The sequence below is a fragment of the Oncorhynchus gorbuscha genome, linkage group LG16 (assembly GCF_021184085.1).
Source record: "Oncorhynchus gorbuscha isolate QuinsamMale2020 ecotype Even-year linkage group LG16, OgorEven_v1.0, whole genome shotgun sequence".
NCBI classification, from domain to species: Eukaryota; Metazoa; Chordata; class Actinopteri; order Salmoniformes; family Salmonidae; genus Oncorhynchus; species Oncorhynchus gorbuscha.
Genome location: NC_060188.1, coordinates 32,041,948 through 32,062,118, shown reverse-complemented (window position 1 = coordinate 32,062,118; position 20,171 = coordinate 32,041,948). Strand labels below are relative to the sequence as shown.

The following is a 20,171-nucleotide window of genomic DNA, read 5'->3' as shown; positions in this document are numbered from 1 at the left end:
TCTATCCATGTTTTCTTGTTAGGGTAAGTTTTAATAGTCATCGTGTGTACAACATCTTTTACACAGTTCTTGATGAAATCAGTAACTATCTCAGTGTACACATCAATATTATTCTAGGAAGCTACCCGGAACATGTTCTAGTCAGCGTGAACGAAACAATCTTGAAGCGTGGATTCCGATTGGTCAGACCAGTTGAATAGTCCATAGCATGGGTGCTTCCTGTTTGAGTTCATGCCTATAGGAAGGGAGAAGCAAAATGGAGTTGTGGTCAGATTTGCCGAAAGGAGGGCGGGGGCTGGCCTTGTATGCATCCCGGAAGTTAGATTAGCAGTGGTCCAGTGCGAGAGCTACAGTCAATATGCTGTTTTTCCCCCGAGGTCCCAGTTTTCCTGAACCCACTGAAGTCAAGTTTTTGCAGTTCCGAGTTAACTGTTGTTTTGAGCGAGGCACACGTGACGCTTCATTGACAGCATGGCCAATGTTGAATGTTTATTATTTTAAACTTGGAAAAGAGACCCTTAATCCCAGATTTGGTTCCACACAGCCACTCCACTGAATAGCAGGCTAGAGATTGCTTTGCAATGCTTGCAGATAGCCACTGACTCCTTCCAAGCTACTCATTGTTCAATTTGCAATTTCCAACTTGTTGTGTAATGTTTATATCCAATGGCCGATGAGCACCGATACATTTAAGATATAATTTATCTTCATATGACAAGGATTAAAAATATTTGCCAGTAGATTGTCGACTTGATTCATGATGACTGCTAGCTAAGATTTTGAAAGTATGATTTTTACATGATCAGCCCAATTAATGCTACTGTAGATATAACATAGTTTGACATCCTTTTATCAGTGGCCAATGACCTTGAGCCTTCTTGGATGGGCACTTCTAGTGTAACTCTATGGCAGAACCCAAGGGGCTTGACTTTTCAAACTATACCCTTAGCCTTGGCAGTGACGTTGTGTCCCCATGAGTGACAGAACACTGAGCTAATCACGGCGCAACTGGAGAACATTACCAACACCTGAGCTCTGTATTTTTCCCGCTGGCTGCCTCACCACCACAGAAAGCATTGAGTTTAGGTGGCTGGAGTCTAACAATTTTCCAGTCCTTCCTGATTTGGGATGGGGTCGTCCGACATGATTGTATTGAAGTGCTTTTGAAGTCTGAACAATTCTTCATTAGAATGTCAGTTAGCTTGCTTAACATTGACACTATGTCAAAAAACGTATTTGTTGTAATCTTTTGGTTGAAAGTGGGTCAAAGATCAGTGGAGAAACATCTCAACTCGGGGAAAAACAACATTTCATCATTTTATCAGAGTTTGCCACTCGTAATTCTGACTTGGAGGGTCATGCAAGCGGAATTTCTAGGAGGTTCCGATATCTCTGACGCAGAATAAGGCGATGGGTCAGGTCATAGGTTAGGTTTAAAGGTAGATTCAGCGAGATGACGTAGATGCACAAAGTAAACAGTTATAGCACAGGAGGTTGGTGGCACCTTAATTGGTGAGGAAGGGTTTGTGGTAATGGCTGGAGCGGAATAGGTGGAATGGTCTCTATGTTTTTGATGCCATTCTATTTGCTCCGTTCCGGGAAATTATTATGAGTCATCCTCCCCTCAGCAGCCTCCACTGAGTTGTATTGGGTACATTTCCGTAACTACCAGTAGTGAAGACGAGACTAAACTTCACCACTCTTTTGATCCGGAAGCTACCACTTTGAAGCAGCGTGAAGGACACCTGTGCACATGCTCGGATACTCTGTGTGACTGTGAGAACAATGTCTTGCGTCTCATCTCAACCTACGGTGCTGCAACATCACGGGCAGTCAAACTTGAAATTAGTGTGATCTGCCAGGTTCAGAACCTTGAAAACCCCATTTGATTTTTACCCACAATGTGGAGAGAAAAACCTAGAACTGAACATAAATCATGACGTTTGTTTTGGAGTCAATGATAATTGTTCCAGTATAGTTTCAGTATTTTAAATGGTTTGAATGATAGGGCAACATTTTGATTTCTGCCTAAATAGACATACCAAAACCTTATTATTTTTTCATGAGATGGCCATAAACAAACTGATAATGTTGCATAATTTTTAGAAAGGTCTGGAACTCACCTTTCTGGTCATTAAAAAAAATAAATTGCTGAGGTGTATTCCCTTTTAAGGGAACAAGCTCAAGTACCCTACCCTTCAAAAGTTTACCTACAAAAGCATCCCGGAGTCGCCTCGTCACTGTTGACATTGAGGCTGGTGTTTTGCCGCAACTATTTAATGAAGCTGCCAGTTGAGGACTTGTGAGACGTCCGTTTCTCAAACTAGACACGCTAATGTACTTGTCCTCTTGCTCAGTTGTGCACCCAGGCCTCCCACTCCTCTTTCTATTCTGATTAGAACCAGTTTGCACTGTTCTGTGAAGGGAGTAGTACACAGCGTTGTCTATATGTTTTGGTATATATTTTTGGGGGTAAACTCAGATTCTCTTTATCTAATAGTTGACTTAGGTTGAAGATCTGATAACATTCGGTATAACAATATGCAAAAATAGTGAAAATCAGAAAGGCGGCAAATGCTTTTTCACAGCACTGTAGAAGCAACTGTCATTTTTCATACTTTGGTCATCATACTTTGGTTTCTTAAAAGATCATAACATTTCATGAAACACATGGTTTTGACTGTTCATGAACTTTAATGTTGCACACACTCAAGATAGAAAGAATATAGGCTAATGCCCAATGTAAACATCCACACACCACTCCCTCCTTATCAGGATGTTTTCAGACCCTTCAACCACTTCTCCAAAAATATACACATTTATTAAGTGTAGCATAGTTTAAAGATCAATATTTACCCGAAATATGAATGTCATTAATTACATTTTATAGAAGATAAAAGTGACTTCAAACAAAAAACAAAATCCTGTCAGTTTTATTGTTTCAAGACATTAAGTTAAATATGCATTTGTATGTTATTAAAAATGATGCATCATCATATTCTGTCATATAGCAGTGGTTGATTTTAGTTGATAAATCTATTATACTTTTACAAAAGAAATTATGATTAAATTATATCAATTAAATAAAGATAGAAATGATAAAAACATGAAGTTATAAAATCAACCATATAGTAACCTGAAAATTATACTGAAACATTGCATTACTATACACTATCAATATTTAACTGTCAAATTATTCAGATCAGTAATGTGGTGCTAACCGTTGCCTGGCTTGTATCAGAAAAATAGGCCTAGAGAACACAATTTCAACAAGAAAAAGAACAATGTATTCACAGAAGCCCAATTCTCAAGGGATGACAGCAGTGTATTGAGGAGGAAGGTGGTTCTGTTGAAACCCTGTACCCATACCGTCTCCCTCCAGACTCTTTGTGTAGTTCCCAGTCTGTAGAAACAACACATTACATAATAGGACATATATTACCTTAAAATGTTAAACTGTTGGATATTGTAACTCTGTAACATCACATTGCAAACCAGCATAATCTGATTAGCATCCTCCCACACCATCCTTTCTGGGTACCAGATGGCACTGCAGTGGATAGCAGACATTTTACGGGCTACTGACCAATTCTGCTATTTTGTGTGTTTTATTACTTTATGTTGATGGTATCTTTTGCTATACATAAAGTATCCGTCATCATTTCCTATGACCCGAAAACAGCTTCTGGACATCAGAACATAGATCACTAACCTGGAATTGGATGGCAATTTCTACTTCAACAAGTCGGCAGCTCTGGACGTTCTGCCTACTCCAGACTAGGCCCCGGGACTCAAAAGAGGAAGTGACGGCACAAGAGAAGCAAAACGAGCCGGCATCCTGACAAGACTATGTTGACAAGCAAATAAACCGCCCCTAACCTCTGTTCTATATCTGGCCATAACTCTATCCTTCTGATTCCTGCTTACAGGCAAGAACTCAAACAGGAAGTACCAGTGAAGTGCTTTATACAAAAGTGGTCCGATGATGCGGATGCTAAGCTACAAGACGATTTTGCTAACACAGACTGGAATATGTTCAGGAATTCATCGATAACATTGAGGAGTTTATCACATCAGTTACCGGCTTCATTAATAAGTGCATTGACAACGTTGTCCCCACAGTGACTGTACGTACATATACCAACCAGAAGCCATGGATTACAGACAACATCCATACTGAGCTAAAGGCTAGAGCTACCGCTTCAAGGAGTGGGACACTAATCTGGACGCTTTTAAGAAATCCCGCTACCACCTCCTCAAGTCATCAAACAGGCAAACCATTAATACAGGACTGAGATTTAATATTTTTACGCTCTGCAGGGTTTGTAAACTATCATGGACAACAAAGGGAAACCCAGCTGCAAGCTGCCCAGTGACGCAAGCCTACAAGATTAACTAAATGTCTTCTATGCTCGCTTCAAGTCAAGAAACACTGAGCCATGTATGAGAACACCAGCTATTCCGGACAACTGTAAGTAAGACCTTTTAAACAGGTTAACATTCAAAGATGGATTCTCAGACGGATTGAAAGGGTGCATAGTCAGAGCATGTGTTGACCAGCTGGCAAGTGTCTTCAAATACATTTTCAACCTCTCCCTGACTCAGTCAGTAATACCTACATACCTTGATGCAGACCACCATAGTCCATGTGCCCAAGAACGCCAAGCTAACCTGTCTAAATGACTATTGCCCCTTCGCACTCATATCTGTAACCATGAAATGCTTTGAAAAGCGGACCACGTCTCAAATTAACACCATCATCCCAGACACCCTGGACCCACTCCAATTTGCATTCCATCCCAATAGATGACGCAATCTCTATTCAACACCATAGTGCACTACAATCTCAGGTCCCTGGGACTGAACACCTCCCTCTGCAACTTGATATTGGGATTCCAGACGGGCCGCCCCAGGTGGTGACAGTAGTGAACAACACATCCACCATGCTTACTGTCAACAAGGGGCCCCTCAGGGGTGTGTACTTAGTCCCCTCCTGTATTCCCTGTTCACCCACAACTGCGTGGCCACGCACAACTCCGACACAACGGTGGTAGGCCTGATCAATGACAACGATGAAACAGCCTATAAGTAGAAGATCAGTGACCTGTAAGGATCTCTATACCAGGTGGTGGTAGAAGAAGGCCTTAAACATATTCAGACTGCAGCCACCCAGGTCATAAACTGTTCTCTCTGTTACCACATGGCAAGCGGTACGGATGCACCATGTCTGGAACCAACAGGACCCTGAACGGCTTCAACCCCCAAGCCATAAGACTGCTAAATAGTTAACCAAATAGCTACCCGAACTATCTGCATTGACCCCCCATTTCACAAACTCTTTTGACTTATCACATACGCTGCTGCTACTTCTTATTATCTATTGTGTTGCCCAGTTACTTTACCCCTACCTATATGCACATATGTACCTCAATTACCTCATACCGCTGAACATCGACTGTGCAGGGTACTGGTACCCCGTGTATATAGCCATGTTATCATTACTCATTGTGTATTTATTCCTCATTTTATTATTTTTCTAAACTTTTTCTATTTTTCTCTCTGCATTGCTGGGAAGGACCCGTAAATAAGCATTTCACAGTTAGTCTACACCTGTTGTTTACGAAGCATGTATCAAATTAGATTTGATTCTGTCCCTAACACTAAAAATACAAAATTAATAATATAATATACATTTTTTAATTCAACTTAAACTAAATTAAAACAAACAATATAGTTCTGAAAACTAACTGACACTAAATTCAAAATAAACATTGAAAACGAATAGACGTAATTTAAAACTTACAAGCGATATAATATCGTTGCAAGGATGTGATGATCATGCAATATTGACACTCTACAGGCTCAACCCAGTAAGTAATCAGTTTAAGTTATAGATACTGAGCATGTGTACTGTAGCTTTTTTGTTAACATCTCTTTATTGTAGAATTTCTATCAGAGTGCAACCCAAACGTATGCTAATAGCACACGACCTTGGCCCAGTATACTATATAGGGTATATGGTGTCGGTCATAAGTAGAGCACTATATTTTGGGAATAGGGTGCCATTTGGGACATACCTATACAGTAGCTAACCACCTGCAACATGAATGAATAACTACTGCCTAGTTTAAGAGACAATTTAAGCCATTTAATAAACTAGAACAACCATTTCAGTAATGAGAACAAAAAAAAATCTAAATGATTGGATTAGATTAGAAAATGTGTTATGATATTCATCTTTGTGTAGCACAAGATGAATCAATCACTCAATGTACATGCAAAAACACAGATATATAAAAAAAATCCACCCCCCAAAATCCAAATGCAATAGAGCATGCTGGGAAAAAAAATAACTTTAATAACTTAAACTTTAAAAAAATGGTTGTGTGTGAGAAGTGTGACTTCTCATTTAGTTTTGAGTCAGTACCACATAAATATTTTAATAATAATGTAAGGACCGATGCTGGAGTCGAGAAGCAGGTACGGGGTGTGGTGTCAAACATTTAATGAGGAACAGACAAGGAACAAGACAGGAACAGCGTCAGCACACAGGTAACAAAACGACATACGAGCATTAATGTGAAAACAGGAAACAGAGCTGGGGGACAGACAGATATAGGGAAGGAAAAAACACAGGTGAAAGGTTTCTTTGTTTCCTTACGAGTTTCCATTAGCTCAGAACGTGCAATGCAAAACACCTCCTTGGGAATCTGTGTTAAAATGGCGCAGAGTAAGTGTGTCTTTTTGTATTTGTAAAATCATTTTGGGGCGATATGAAAGTAGAATTTTCCAAAACCTATTTGACGCAGTGATTATTAACGATAAGACAAAGAATCGGGAAAGTTTAACACGTTGGCCCTGCTGTGGTCAATTGTTCAAGTGAGAACCCTATGGCAGTATGGGCTTGGGTTCTCAAGAGCTAAGGTTAAGTTTGGTTAAAATTATAAAGTCACAAATGTCAAAAATCACTAGGGGCAATTCGCTCAGTTGAAAATTGTTGTGTTTTAGTAACTTTGATTAGCAGATGGATCTGTGACTGTTTAAGGTGATGGAAAAGTGCTTGAATGATGTATATAAACCCTGGATTGTAATTAGCCATTGAGAGCTTTGAAGTTTAGCTTACACAATATAATGTGAAAGTATGCATTAAGGTGTCTGTAATAGAATAAACATGTCAAAAATGTAGACATTAATAAATGCATTTCGAAGAGCTTACAAAATCTTTACATTGGAGGAGGAGTGCCAAGATGGCTGTGCGGGGGCTTCAATACAGCAACCCCTGTCAGTCATACAGGGTTTAAACACATTGGTTCTATCACGTGCAACTACGTCAATGATTTGAATTGGACGATGCTTTAACTTCAACTCAAACATTTTCTAATGTTCACAAGTACGGACCCACAGAATCTCATACAGTGACCAATGTTTTGGTGATTACACAATTTGAAATGAAAGTTTTCGCAGTGGAAAAAAAAATGACCCCAGAAACTCAGTTACTACAACACTGGTGAGATCTTTTTAATTCAAATTTTAGATATCGATCAGCCTATGTGATATGGTGACCCTGCAGTTCAACCTCCAAAAGATGTCATACCTCGTAGTTGATCTGAGGAGGGTAAGGTGCGTTGCTTGGAGTCATGCTGCCATGAGGTACCGGTATTTGATTCCCAATGATGAACACTTGCTAAAAGACAGACATGTCAATTTTAAGTCCATTTCTAGTAATTCATTATTGAATATACAGGTGTCATGACTGCTCAGTGCTCTTACAGTTGCCAGAACATACTTTTGTATATAGAGTGTATGTGGACACCCCTTCAAATGAGTGGATTCGGCTATTTCAGCCATACCCTTTGCTGTCAGGTGTATAAAATCGAGCACCCAGCCATTCAATCTCCATAGACAAACATTGGCAGTGAAATGGCCTTACTGAAGAGCTCAGTGACTTTCAACGTGGCACCCTCATAGGATGCCATCTTTTCAAAAAGTCTGTTCATCAAATTTCTGCCCTCCAAGAGCTTCCCCGGTCAACTGTAGGTGCTGCTATTGCGAAGTGGAAACGTCTATGAGCAACAACGGCTCAGCCACGAAGTGGTAGGCCATACAAGCCAAGTACTGTCATCGGTTGCAACACTAACCACATGTTTCAAACTGCCTCTGGAAATAATATCAGCACAAGAACTGTTCGTCGCGAGCTTCATGAAATGGTTTCTATGGCCGAGCAGCCTCACACAAGCCTAAGAACACCATGCGCAATGTTAAGGGTCGGTACCCGCCCGAATGCATTGTGCCGACTGCAAAGTTTGTTGGAGGAGGAATAATGGTCTTAGGCTGTTTACTATGGTTTGGGGAAATCTTAACGCTAGAGCATACAATGACATTCTAGAAGATTCTGTGCTTCCGACTTGGTGGGAACAGTTTGGCCAAGGTCCTTTCCTGTTTCAGCAAGACAATGCCCCCATGCAAAAAGCAAAATCCATACAGAAATGGCTTGTCGAGATCAGTGTGGAAGAACTTGACTGGCCTACACAGAGCCCTGACCTCATCCCCATCGAACACCTTTGGGATTAAATAGTACTCGGACTGTGAGCCAGGCATATTCGCCCAACAGCAGTGCCCGACCTCACTAATGCTCGTGGCTGAATGGAAGCAAGTCCCCGCAGCAATTTTCCTGCATCTAGTGGAAAGCCTTCCAGGAATAGTGGAGGCTGTTATAGCAGCAAAGCAGGGACCAACTTCATATTAATGCCCATAATTTTGGAATGAGGTGTTCAACTAGAAGTTGTCCACATACTTTTTGTGTGCACTTAACTTTGCTTTATTTTTATAATGTTTTCAATATAGTAAGACTTACAATGGAGTCTGAAATTATTGACACACTTGATATAGATGAGTAAAAATGACTGTATAAAAATACTGAGCTATAATGTATGCTCAAAACAATGGAGAAATTCTATTATTTATACTAATACAATTGCAAAGTGAAAGAGATACTTTTTTCTCTCAAAAAGGTAGTGGTTAACATGATTGACACCCCTGTTTCCAATACCTTTCAACATCTCACCTTACGAGGATAACGACACTGGGCCTTTTTCTAAAATGTCCTGGTACTGGGTGTCATGACATTTTGCTTGGGAAAATCTAAGATTTCTTTGGAGCCAATGTCACCAGGTGAGTGAATGGTAGCAAATAGACTTGTTCTTTACGCGCCTCAAACTTAGCAATGGTGGTTACCTTGAATGAATGAATGTTGACTGTAGTAATCCTGTGTATCTTGTTTGGCATTCATTGCTTTTTATTGCATTGTTTTGATTGCAGTAGTAGCTGTAAGCTCTCTCACCATCCATCCACACACACACACACACACACACACACACACACACACACACACACACACACACACACACACACACACACACACACACACACACACACACACACACACACACACACACACACACACACACACACACACACCATTAGTTCAAACACCTGTGTCTCCAAAGATCACCTGATGTGTGTTTACCACCACCATTTGTCTGCCCCTAGTGGTCGGGAGTGTAATTGCCTGAATAACACCATAAGCTACACCCAAATTGGCTCCAACACACTGGCCCTAATGGCGAACAACAATTACCCAATAAAGTGAAATGTGACTGAATCTTCCTTCACCTCTTCTGTGGGTCAAAGTTCTTCCCAGGTTCTACTGTACCCTCTTGGAGTAGCAAGATCTTGGTAACAGGTCTGTCCAGTTCTCCTGTTCTGGTTTTAAGTCTCACAGACCGGACCAGACCCTTCTTGTCAGGGTAGGTTTCCAACACCTTTCCCATCAGCCACGACCCTCTCGGTGACCAGCTCAATATATGACACCTTATGCTTTCTATTACGTTTATTCTATCTCCAAAACTGTTGCTACAACATCTGGGAAAACGACATTGTCATGTTTTGTCTTATATTGTCTTGTCATTTTGCTTTCCCTTCTGTTCGTTTTCCCCCTGCTGGTCTTATTAGGTTCGTTCCCTTTTTTTCTCTCTCCCTCCCTCTCTCTCTTCTCTCTATCGTTCCGTTCCTGCTCCCAGCTGTTCCTATTCCCCTACTCAATCATCTAGTCTTTTCACACCTGTTCCTTATCTTGCCCTCTGATTAAAGTCCCTATTTCTCCCCTTGTTTTCCGTTTCTGTCCTGTCGGATCCTTGTATATTGTTCGCCGTGCTGTGTCTTTGTCTCGCCCTGTCGTGTCTTGTTTCCCTCAGATGCTGCGTGTGAGCAGGTGTCTGAGTCTGTTACGGTCGGTGCCTTCCCGAGGCAACCTACAGTTAATGGTCGAGTCTCCAGTCTGTCCTCGTCACTACGAGTGGAATTAAGTTTTTTATGTTTTGTTTTCTGCTCTGATTGTCCAGGAGTATTGCCTATTTCCTTTACTGGAATAAAGACTCTGTTTTCGCCAAGTCGCTTTTGGGTCCTCATTCACCAGCATAACAGAAGGATCCGACCAAGAATGGACCCAGCGACTACAGATTCTCGTAACACTGCCGTCGAGATCCAAGGAGCCATGCTCGGCAGACACGAGCAGGAATTGTCTGCTGCTCGTCATGCCGTTGAGAACCTGGCCCCTCAGGTTTCCGACCTCTCTGGACAGTTCCAGAGTCTTCGTCTCGTGCCACCTGCTACTTCCTGGTCTGCCGAGCCTCCGGAACCTAGGGTTAATAACCCACCTTGTTACTCCGGGCAGCCCACGGAGTGCCGCTCCTTTCTCACCCAGTGTGATATTGTGTTCTCTCTCCAACCCAACACATACTCTAGAGAGAGAGCTCGGGTTGCTTACGTCATATCACTCCTTACTGGCCGGGCTCGAGAGTGGGGCACAGCTATCTGGGAGGCAAGGGCTGATTGTTCTAACAATTACCTGAACTTTCTAGGGCCCTGGCTTCCCTATGTCAAGGTGATCGATCCATAACGGATTACTCTATAGAGTTTCGCACTCTTGCTGCCTCTACTGACTGGAACGAGCCGGCGCTGCTCGCTCGTTTTCTGGAGGGACTCCACGCAGAGGTTAAAGATGAGATTCTCTCCCGGGAGGTTCCTTCCAGTGTGGACTCTTTGATTGCACTCGCCATCCGCATAGAACGACGGGTAGATCTTCGTCACCAAGCTCGTGGAAGAGAGCTCGCGTTAACGGTGTTTCCCCTCTCCGCATCGCAACCATCTCCCTCCTCTGGCTCAGAGACTGAGCCCATGCAGCTGGGAGGTATTTGCATCTCGACTAAGGAGAGGGAACGGAGGATCACCAACCGCCTGTGCCTCTATTGCGGACTTGCTGGACATTTTGTCAATTCATGTCCAGTAAAAGCCAGAGCTCATCAGTAAGCGGAGGGCTACTGGTGAGCGCTACTACTCAGGTCTCTCCATCAAGATCCTGTACTACTATGTCGGTCCATCTACGCTGGACCGGTTCGGGTGCTACATGCAGTGCCTTGATAGACTCTGGGGCTGAGGGTTGTTTTATGGACGAAGCATGGGCTCGGAAACATGACATTCCTCTCAGACAGTTAGGGAAGCCTACGCCCATGTTCGCCTTAGATGGTAGTCATCTCCCCAGTATCAGATATGAGACACTACCTTTAACCCTCACAGTATCTGGTAACCACAGTGAGACTATTTCCTTTTTGATTTTTCGTTCACCTTTTACACCTGTTGTTTTGGGTCATCCCTGGCTAGTATGTCATAATCCTTCTATTAATTGGTCTAGTAATTCTATCCTATCCTGGAACGTTTCTTGTCATGTGAAGTGTTTAATGTCTGCTATCCCTCCCGTTTCTTCTGTCCCCACTTCTCAGGAGGAACCTGGCGATTTGACAGGAGTGCCGGAGGAATATCATGATCTGCGCACGGTCTTCAGTCGGTCCAGAGCCAACTCCCTTCCTCCTCACCGGTCGTATGATTGTAGTATTGATCTCCTTCCGGGGACCACTCCTCCTCGGGGTAGACTATACTCTCTGTCGGCTCCCGAACGTAAGGCTCTCGAGGATTATTTGTCTGTGTCTCTTGACGCCGGCACCGTAGTGCCTTCTTCCTCTCCTGCCGGGGCGGGGTTTTTTTTGTTAAGAAGAAAGACGGTACTCTGCGCCCCTGCGTGGATTATCGAGGGCTGAATGACATAACGGTTAAGAATCGTTATCCGCTTCCCCTTATGTCATCAGCCTTCGAGATTCTGCAGGGAGCCAGGTTCTTTACTAAGTTGGACCTTCGTAACGCTTACCATCTCGTGCGCATCAGAGAGGGGGACGAGTGGAAAACGGCATTTAACACTCCGTTAGGGCATTTTGAGTACCGGGTTCTGCCGTTTGGTCTCGCTAATGCGCCAGCTGTTTTTCAGGCATTAGTTAATGATGTTCTGAGAGACATGCTGAACATCTTTGTTTTTGTCTACCTTGACGATATCCTGATTTTTTCACCGTCACTCGAGATTCATGTTCAGCATGTTCGACGTGTACTCCAGCGCCTTTTAGAGAATTGTCTCTACGTGAAGGCTGAGAAGTGCTCTTTTCATGTCTCCTCCGTCACTTTTATCGGTTCTGTTATTTCCGCTGAAGGCATTCAGATGGATCCCGCTAAGGTCCAGGCTGTCAGTGATTGGCCCGTTCCAAGGTCACGTGTCGAGTTGCAGCGCTTTCTAGGTTTCGCTAATTTCTATCGGCGTTTCATTCGTAATTTCGGTCAAGTTGCTGCCCCTCTCACAGCTCTTACTTCTGTCAAGACGTGTTTTAAGTGGTCCGGTTCCGCCCAGGGAGCTTTTGATCTTCTCAGGAAGCGTTTTACGTCCGCTCCTATCCTCGTTACTCCTGACGTCACTAAACAATTCATTGTCGAGGTTGACGCTTCAGAGGTAGGCATGGGAGCCATTCTATCCCAGCGCTTCCAGTCTGACGATAAGGTTCATCCTTGCGCTTATTTTTCTCATCGCCTGTCGCCATCGGAACGCAACTATGATGTGGGTAACCGCGAACTGCTCGCCATCCGCTTAGCCCTAGGCGAATGGCGACAGTGGTTGGAGGGGGCGACCGTTCCTTTTGTCGTTTGGACAGACCATAAGAACCTTGAGTACATCCGTTCTGCCAAACGACTTAATGCACGTCAAGCTCGTTGGGCGTTGTTTTTCGCTCGTTTCGAGTTTGTGATTTCTTACCGTCCGGGTAGTAAGAACACCAAGCCTGATGCCTTATCCCGTCTCTTTAGTTCTTCTGTGGCTTCTACTGATCCCGAGGGGATTCTTCCTTATGGGCGTGTTGTCGGGTTGACAGTCTGGGGAATTGAAAGACAGGTTAAGCAAGCACTCACGCACACTGCGTCGCCGCGCGCTTGTCCTAGTAACCTTCTTTTCGTTCCTGTTTCTACTCGTCTGGCTGTTCTTCAGTGGGCTCACTCTGCCAAGTTAGCTGGTCATCCCGGCGTTCGAGGTACTCTTGCTTCTATTCGCCAGCGCTTTTGGTGGCCTACTCAGGAGCGTGACACGCGCCGTTTCGTGGCTGCTTGTTCGGACTTCGCGCAGACTAAGTCAGGTAACTCTCCTCCTGCCGGTCGTCTCAGACCGCTTCCCATTCCTTCTCGACCATGGTCTCACATCGCCTTAGACTTCATTACCGGTCTGCCTTTGTCTGCGGGGAAGACTGTGATTCTTACGGTTGTCGATAGGTTCTTTAAGGCGGCACATTTCATTCCCCTCGCTAAGCTTCCTTCCGCTAAGGAGACGGCACAAATCATCATCGAGAATGTGTTCAGAATTCATGGCCTCCCGTTAGACGCCGTTTCAGACAGAGGTCCGCAATTCACGTCACAGTTTTGGAGGGAGTTCTGTCGTTTGATTGGTGCGTCCGTCAGTCTCTCTTCCGGGTTTCATCCCCAGTCTAACGGTCAAGCAGAAAGGGCCAATCAGACGATTGGTCGCATACTACGCAGCCTTTCTTTTAGAAACCCTGCGTCTTGGGCAGAACAGCTCCCCTGGGCAGAATACGCTCACAACTCGCTTCCTTCGTCTGCTACCGGGTTATCTCCGTTTCAGAGTAGTCTGGGTTACCAGCCTCCTCTGTTCTCATCCCAGCTTGCCGAGTCCAGCGTTCCCTCCGCTCAAGCGTTTGTCCAACGTTGTGAGCGCACCTGGAGGAGGGTGAGGTCTGCACTTTGCCGTTACAGGGCACAGACTGTGAGAGCCGCCAATAAACGCAGGATTAAGAGTCCAAGGTATTGTTGCGGCCAGAGAGTGTGGCTTTCCACTCGTAACCTTCCCCTTACGACAGCTTCTCGTAAGTGGACTCTGCGGTTCATTGGTCCGTTCCGTGTCTCCCAGGTCGTCAATCCTGTCGCTGTGCGACTGCTTCTTCCGCTACATCTTCGTCGCGTCCATCCTGTCTTCCATGTCTCCTGTGTCAAGCCCTTTCTTCGCACCCCCGTTCGTCTTCCCTCCCCCCCCCGTCCTTGTCGAGAGCGCACCTATTTACAAGGTACGTAGGATCATGGACATGCGTTCTCGGGGACGGGGTCACCAATACTTAGTGGATTGGGAGGGTTACGGTCCTGAGGAGAGGAGTTGGGTTCCGTCTCGGGACGTGCTGGACCGTTCGCTGATTGATGATTTCCTCCGTTGCCGCCAGGATTCCTCCTCGAGTGCGCCAGGAGGTGCTCGGTGAGTGGGGGGGGGTACTGTCATGTTTTGTCTTATATTGTCTTGTCATTTTGCTTTCCCTTCTGTTCGTTTTCCCCCTGCTGGTCTTATTAGGTTCATTCCCTTTTTTTCTCTCCCTCCCTCTCTCTCTTCTCTCTATCGTTCCGTTCCTGCTCCCAGCTGTTCCTATTCCCCTACTCAATCATCTAGTCTTTTCACACCTGTTCCTTATCTTGCCCTCTGATTAGAGTCCCTATTTCTCCCCTTGTTTTCCGTTTCTGTCCTGTCGGATCCTTGTATATTGTTCGCCGTGCTGTGTCTTTGTCTCGCCCTGTCGTGTCTTGTTTCCCTCAGATGCTGCGTGTGAGCAGGTGTCTGAGTCTGCTACGGTCGGTGCCTTCCCGAGGCAACCTACAGTTAATGGTCGAGTCTCCAGTCTGTCCTCGTCACTACGAGTGGAATTAAGTTTTTTATGTTTTGTTTTCTGCTCTGATTGTCCAGGAGTATTGCCTATTTCCTTTACTGGAATAAAGACTCTGTTTTCGCCAAGTCGCTTTTGGGTCCTCATTCACCAGCATAACAGACATACCCCAATCTCCCTCACAGCAATGGTAATTATGGATGGCAAATTTGGCAAAAGTGGCATAGCTCAAGGTGAAGAGGTGCATCAAGCCCGAAGACTTTGGAAAGTTAGAGCATGCAGAATTGCATCAGTTGACATTCGGCATGGTTATGGAACTGTATCTTACTTAATGTTTTTTTTATACCAGTCAAAAGTTTGGACACACCTACTTAATCAAGGGTTTTTCTTTATTTTTTCCTATTTTCTACATTGTAGAGTAATAGTGAAAACATCAAAACTATGAAATAACACATATGGAATCATGTGGTAACCAAAAAAGTTAGGGTTAGGGTTAGTTAGGGTTGTTAAACAAATCAAAATATGTTTTAGATTTTAGTTTCTTCAAAGTAGCCACCATTTACTTCGATGACTGTATTGCACACTCTTGGCATACTCTCAACCAGCTTCACCTGGAATGCTTTTCAAACAGTCTTGAAGGAGCTGAGTGCTGAGCACTTGTAGGCTGCTTTTCCTTCACTCTGCGGTCCAACAACTCCCAAACCATCTCAATTGGGGTGAGGTCGGGTGACTGTGGGAGCCAGGTCATCTGATGCAGCACTCCATCACTCTCCTTCTTGGACTAATAGCCCTTACACAGCCTGGAGGTGTGTTGGATCATTTTCCTGTTGAAATCCAAATGATAGTCCCACTAAGCACAAACCAGATGGGATGCCGTATCGCTGCAGAATGCTGTGGTAGCCATGCTGGTTAAGTGTGCCTTGAATTCTAAGTAAATCACAGACAGTGTCTCACAATGACACAGCGGTTGCAACCAAAAATCTAACATTTGGACTCATCAGACCAAAGGACACATTTCCACCTGTCTAATGTCCTTTGCTCATGTTTCTTGGCCCAAGCAAGTCTCTTCTTATTATTTGTGTCCTTTAGTAGTGGTTTCTTTGCGGCAATTTGACCATGAAGGCCTTATTCTCACAGTCTCCTCTTAGCAGTTTATGTTGAGATGTGTCTGTTACTTGAACTCTGTGAAGCATTTATTTTGGCTGCAATTTGTGAGGCTGGTAACTCTAATGAACTGTGCTACGATGCAGCAGAGGATATGAGAGCCAGTTTCATCGTAGCGCTTGATGGTTTTTGTGACTGCACTTGAAGAAACTTTCAAAGTTCTAGAAATGTTCCGCATTGACTGGCCTTCATGTCTTAAAGTAATGATGGACTGTCGGTTCTCTTTGCTTATTTGAGCTGTTCTTGCCATAATATGGACTTGGTCTTTTACCAAATTGGACTATCTTCTGTATACCATTACCTACCTTGTCACGACACAACAGGTTGGCTCAAACGCATTAAGAAGGAAAGAAATTCCACAAATTAACTTTTAACAAGGCACACCTGTTAATTGAAATTCATTTCAGGTGACTACCTCATGAAGCTGGATGAGACAATGCCAAGCGTGTGCAAAGCTGTCATCAAGGCAAAGGGTGGCTACTTCAAAGAATCTTAAAATATTATATATATTTTGATTTGTTTAACACTTCTTTTGGTTATTACATGATTCCAAATGTGTTATTTCATACAATGTAGAAAATAGTAAAAATATAGAAAAACCATTAAATGAGTCGGTGTGTCCAAACTTTTGACTGGTACTGTGCATCTTCTGTTCATGCTGGGAAACGAGAGAGTTGCTCCCATGAATCAGAAAGCCTTTCCTAGGCTTGAGCTCATGGCCTCTGTGTTGGCGGGAAATTATCTTAACAACAGCAAGAACCGTGAGCTATCTCACCATCCACACACACGCCATTTGTTCAAACACCTGTGTCTTTATAAATCACCTGGTGTGATTACCACCACCATTTGTCTTCCCCTAGTGGTCGGTAGTGTAATTGCTCAAAAAATACCATAATGTAAGATACACCCAAATTGGCTCTTACACTGGGTAAAGTTCATGATGCATTTGACCTTAACAAGGGGCCCAGGACCAGTGGAAGACAATTATCCCCATAACATCAAAGATCCACCATCATATTTTACAGTATGTATGGTGTTATTTTCTGCTCTTGCGTTCTCATTTTGATGCCAAACTCACCACTGGTGTGTGTGGTCATTGAGCTATTTTCATGTCATCCAACAAATGTAAACGCCTGGAGTTTACTAAACAGCATTGGCACTTGGATTGAACACTGTGATTTGGTCAGATGACATGAACATAGAGCTCTTTCGCCACACACCACCAGTGGTGGGTCTGGTGTTGAAATAAGAATACATTAAGCAGGAAACAACCGCATAAAATAAAGTGCAGACGAAGGAGATCAATGATCTGGATGGATTCTGTACGGATGAATGGTCTAAGATCCCTGCCAAAGGGTTCTCCAAAAAGTGTCAATGCTGTTATCCTTGCACAGTGAGTTATTGAAAACAGGGGTGTCATTAATATTGACCCATTCCTGTTTGAAATGGAAAAAAAATATTACTTGTTAAGATTAAACTCTTTCTCTTAGCAATTGTATTAATACACATTTTTGGGCGCATACAATGTATCTCAGTATTGTATTATTTTATTTGAAACAGTCGCTTTTGCTCTTTTTATCAAGGGTGTCAATAAGTTCGGACCACACTGTATACGGAACTAGAAATCTATGTCCAAAGACTCACCTCAGGGGTGGAACGGCAACACAGGCAGACAGCTCTGCAGGCGAATGACGAGACACAGATGGACACTATGAACTCCAGCAAGGAGAAAACAGCCAAAACACCTGATATTCCCTGGGACCTGACCTATAGACAGAGAGGAACAGGAAACAGCAGTGAACTAGGCTACACTGCCATTTTGGAGCAATTATGTACAATTAATTAGTGTGGGCTAACAAGAAGTATAATTTAACTCAATAGCATCTAATTCACAATTTCTTGCATGTTCGAGATGTCACATGTTACAAATGGGGTATAATTTAAACTAATAAAAAACATTCAACAGTACGTACAATATAGTCTACTAATACAATTATAGATGATAAATTCCCCTTTACCAATTTACAAATATCTCCTGACCAAAGGAATAAGCATTTGGTATATACCCAATACTGTTGACAGACATAGGATGGAGTGTTGTATGAAGGATAGCCTGGATAGTCACAGTAGTAGCGGTACAAGATCCCAGCACTGTCTAAAGAATGCAGAATGGTGCCAGTAAGAGCAGTAACCGTGGCGACAACATTCATTCCAAGGGAGCCTTTTACCTAAGGGACAGAGCAGAAAGAGGACATAGGAATGAATGATTGGTTGTGAAGAATGAAATGCAATATAAAATACAGTGTGTTGACAATCGTGATTGCAAGTCTTTATTAAAGGGGCAATTCGCAGTTGCTGAATCGCCAGTGCCCACCCCACTGCTTGTGTTGTGGGAGGAAAAATAACAGGTTGAATGAAAACATGAGGGCCGATATGTGAAGTAGATTCTATGTTTTGAAATAAAGTGGAACTTTATAAATCAAAAGCCTAAACTTTATTGAGGCAAAAATAGTTGATACTGACCAGACATTTGTTCAGTTTGTTGTCAGCAGCAACAGTTAGAGAGCCTGCAACTACATACTGAGGTGGAACAAGGAAAAGATTATACAAGTCTACGTACCAAATGGCACCCTATTCTCTACATAGTACACTACAAAAGTAGTGCACTATATAGGGAGCAGGGTACCATGTGGGACAAAAATATTTCTACAGTGTGACCAAAGTTCAAAATCAATTTAATTCCTCCCACATAGAAGTCAACAGAAACTGAAATGCATGAGTGTATGAACGGCACAGGCCGAGCCAAATAGATATACATTGATAAAAGTCATTTGTTAAGTCATTCATTATACATTAAAGATTATATATTTTTTTTCAAATTGCACATACGGTATTGTTGTTAATGCATTTCGTTTCAAAATATGACATGATTCAATTATTATGATGTTTTGTTTGCATCACGACAGACAGGAAATGCAATAAATTATTATTAGACAGAGCAGCTCACTCACAATGATAGATCCCCAGACAAATATTCCACTAAGTACTCCAATATTGTCTACTTGTGGTCCTGCAGTCATCACGATTCCTGTCAACAGCATTATCAAACCAATCGTGATCTGTATGGTCTGTGAGAGAAAAACAAGGCAGGAAATATATTTTTCTCTTCTTCCAATACATTCAACCAAAATGAAAAATCATTTTCAAATGATATAAAACATAAATTTTTACTCCCAGCGCTTTTGGATGCCCTGCCCGGAAACTTCCCAGCACTGAGGAGACCGTCTGTCCCAGACAGTGAGGAGCAGATGCGATGCCCGCGACCCCCATCCCGTTCCCATAGGGGTAGACATGGGTGATGACCACCGCCCCATTAGTGGTGGTTGTTTGAGAGCTGGACATCTTCACAGAGGACAGAAGGATGTTTGTAGTACAGTAAGAGGTGATATGGCTGGTCAGCTGTGTATTGTTGAGCCTCCTGCAAAAGTTTGAACTCTACCTGGGACTTCCAGATAATAATTTACCTGGGAATGTAATGCATAATAGGTGTGTGCATCAGCCACCAATTAGACTTTGAACACTCGCCATTAAAAATGGGTAGGTGGTAGGCTGTGTGTGTCTGTGGTTGCTGCATCATCTGTTTATTTGAATTACTTCCTCATTGCTGAGCGACCTTTAGTTCCTTCTTTATTGTCATAACTTCCCATCATGGGCTTGAAGCTCCTTGCCTATAGAACACGGGCTATAAAAGAAACTCATACACTTCCATGAAAGTTGCATGAGTTTCTTTTTTCATGCGACATAGCATGGAAGTGTACACATTTATTTTGTTCTGTGCTTTATAAGTAACAATCTTCAAGGTGTAGTATAATAAAGTAATTTAACCAAATACTTTGCCCCTCTGTGGGGAGACATCCTGAATTATAG

The 20,171-nt window shown here is 43.2% G+C and overlaps 1 protein-coding gene across 1 annotated transcript; it reads right to left on the bottom strand.

Annotated features, from left to right (window-relative positions):
- Positions 1-2,796: 2,796 nt before the first annotated feature.
- LOC123999886 (membrane-spanning 4-domains subfamily A member 4A-like) lies at positions 2,797-19,760 on the bottom strand. The gene is made up of 7 exons (XM_046305897.1): positions 19,476-19,760; positions 19,256-19,372; positions 18,768-18,824; positions 18,311-18,472; positions 17,889-18,011; positions 7,595-7,684; positions 2,797-3,403 (listed from the first exon to the last, which is right to left on the bottom strand). Exons 1-7 carry the CDS (start codon positions 19,644-19,646, stop codon positions 3,308-3,310), a joined length of 816 nt encoding a protein of 271 aa, XP_046161853.1. The 5' UTR covers positions 19,647-19,760; the 3' UTR covers positions 2,797-3,307.
- Between the last annotated feature and the right edge of the window lie 411 nt (positions 19,761-20,171).

Coding starts and splice junctions, on each gene's coding strand:
- LOC123999886 (XM_046305897.1), bottom strand. CDS start 19,646: ATGTCCAGCTCTCAAACAACCACCACTAATGGGGCGGTGGTCATCACC. Junction 19,373..19,475: donor GGCATCCAAAAGCGCTGGGA/GTAAAAATTTAT, acceptor TTTCTCTCACAG/ACCATACAGATCACGATTGG. Junction 18,012..18,310: donor ATGTCTGTCAACAGTATTGG/GTATATACCAAA, acceptor CTCTGTCTATAG/GTCAGGTCCCAGGGAATATC.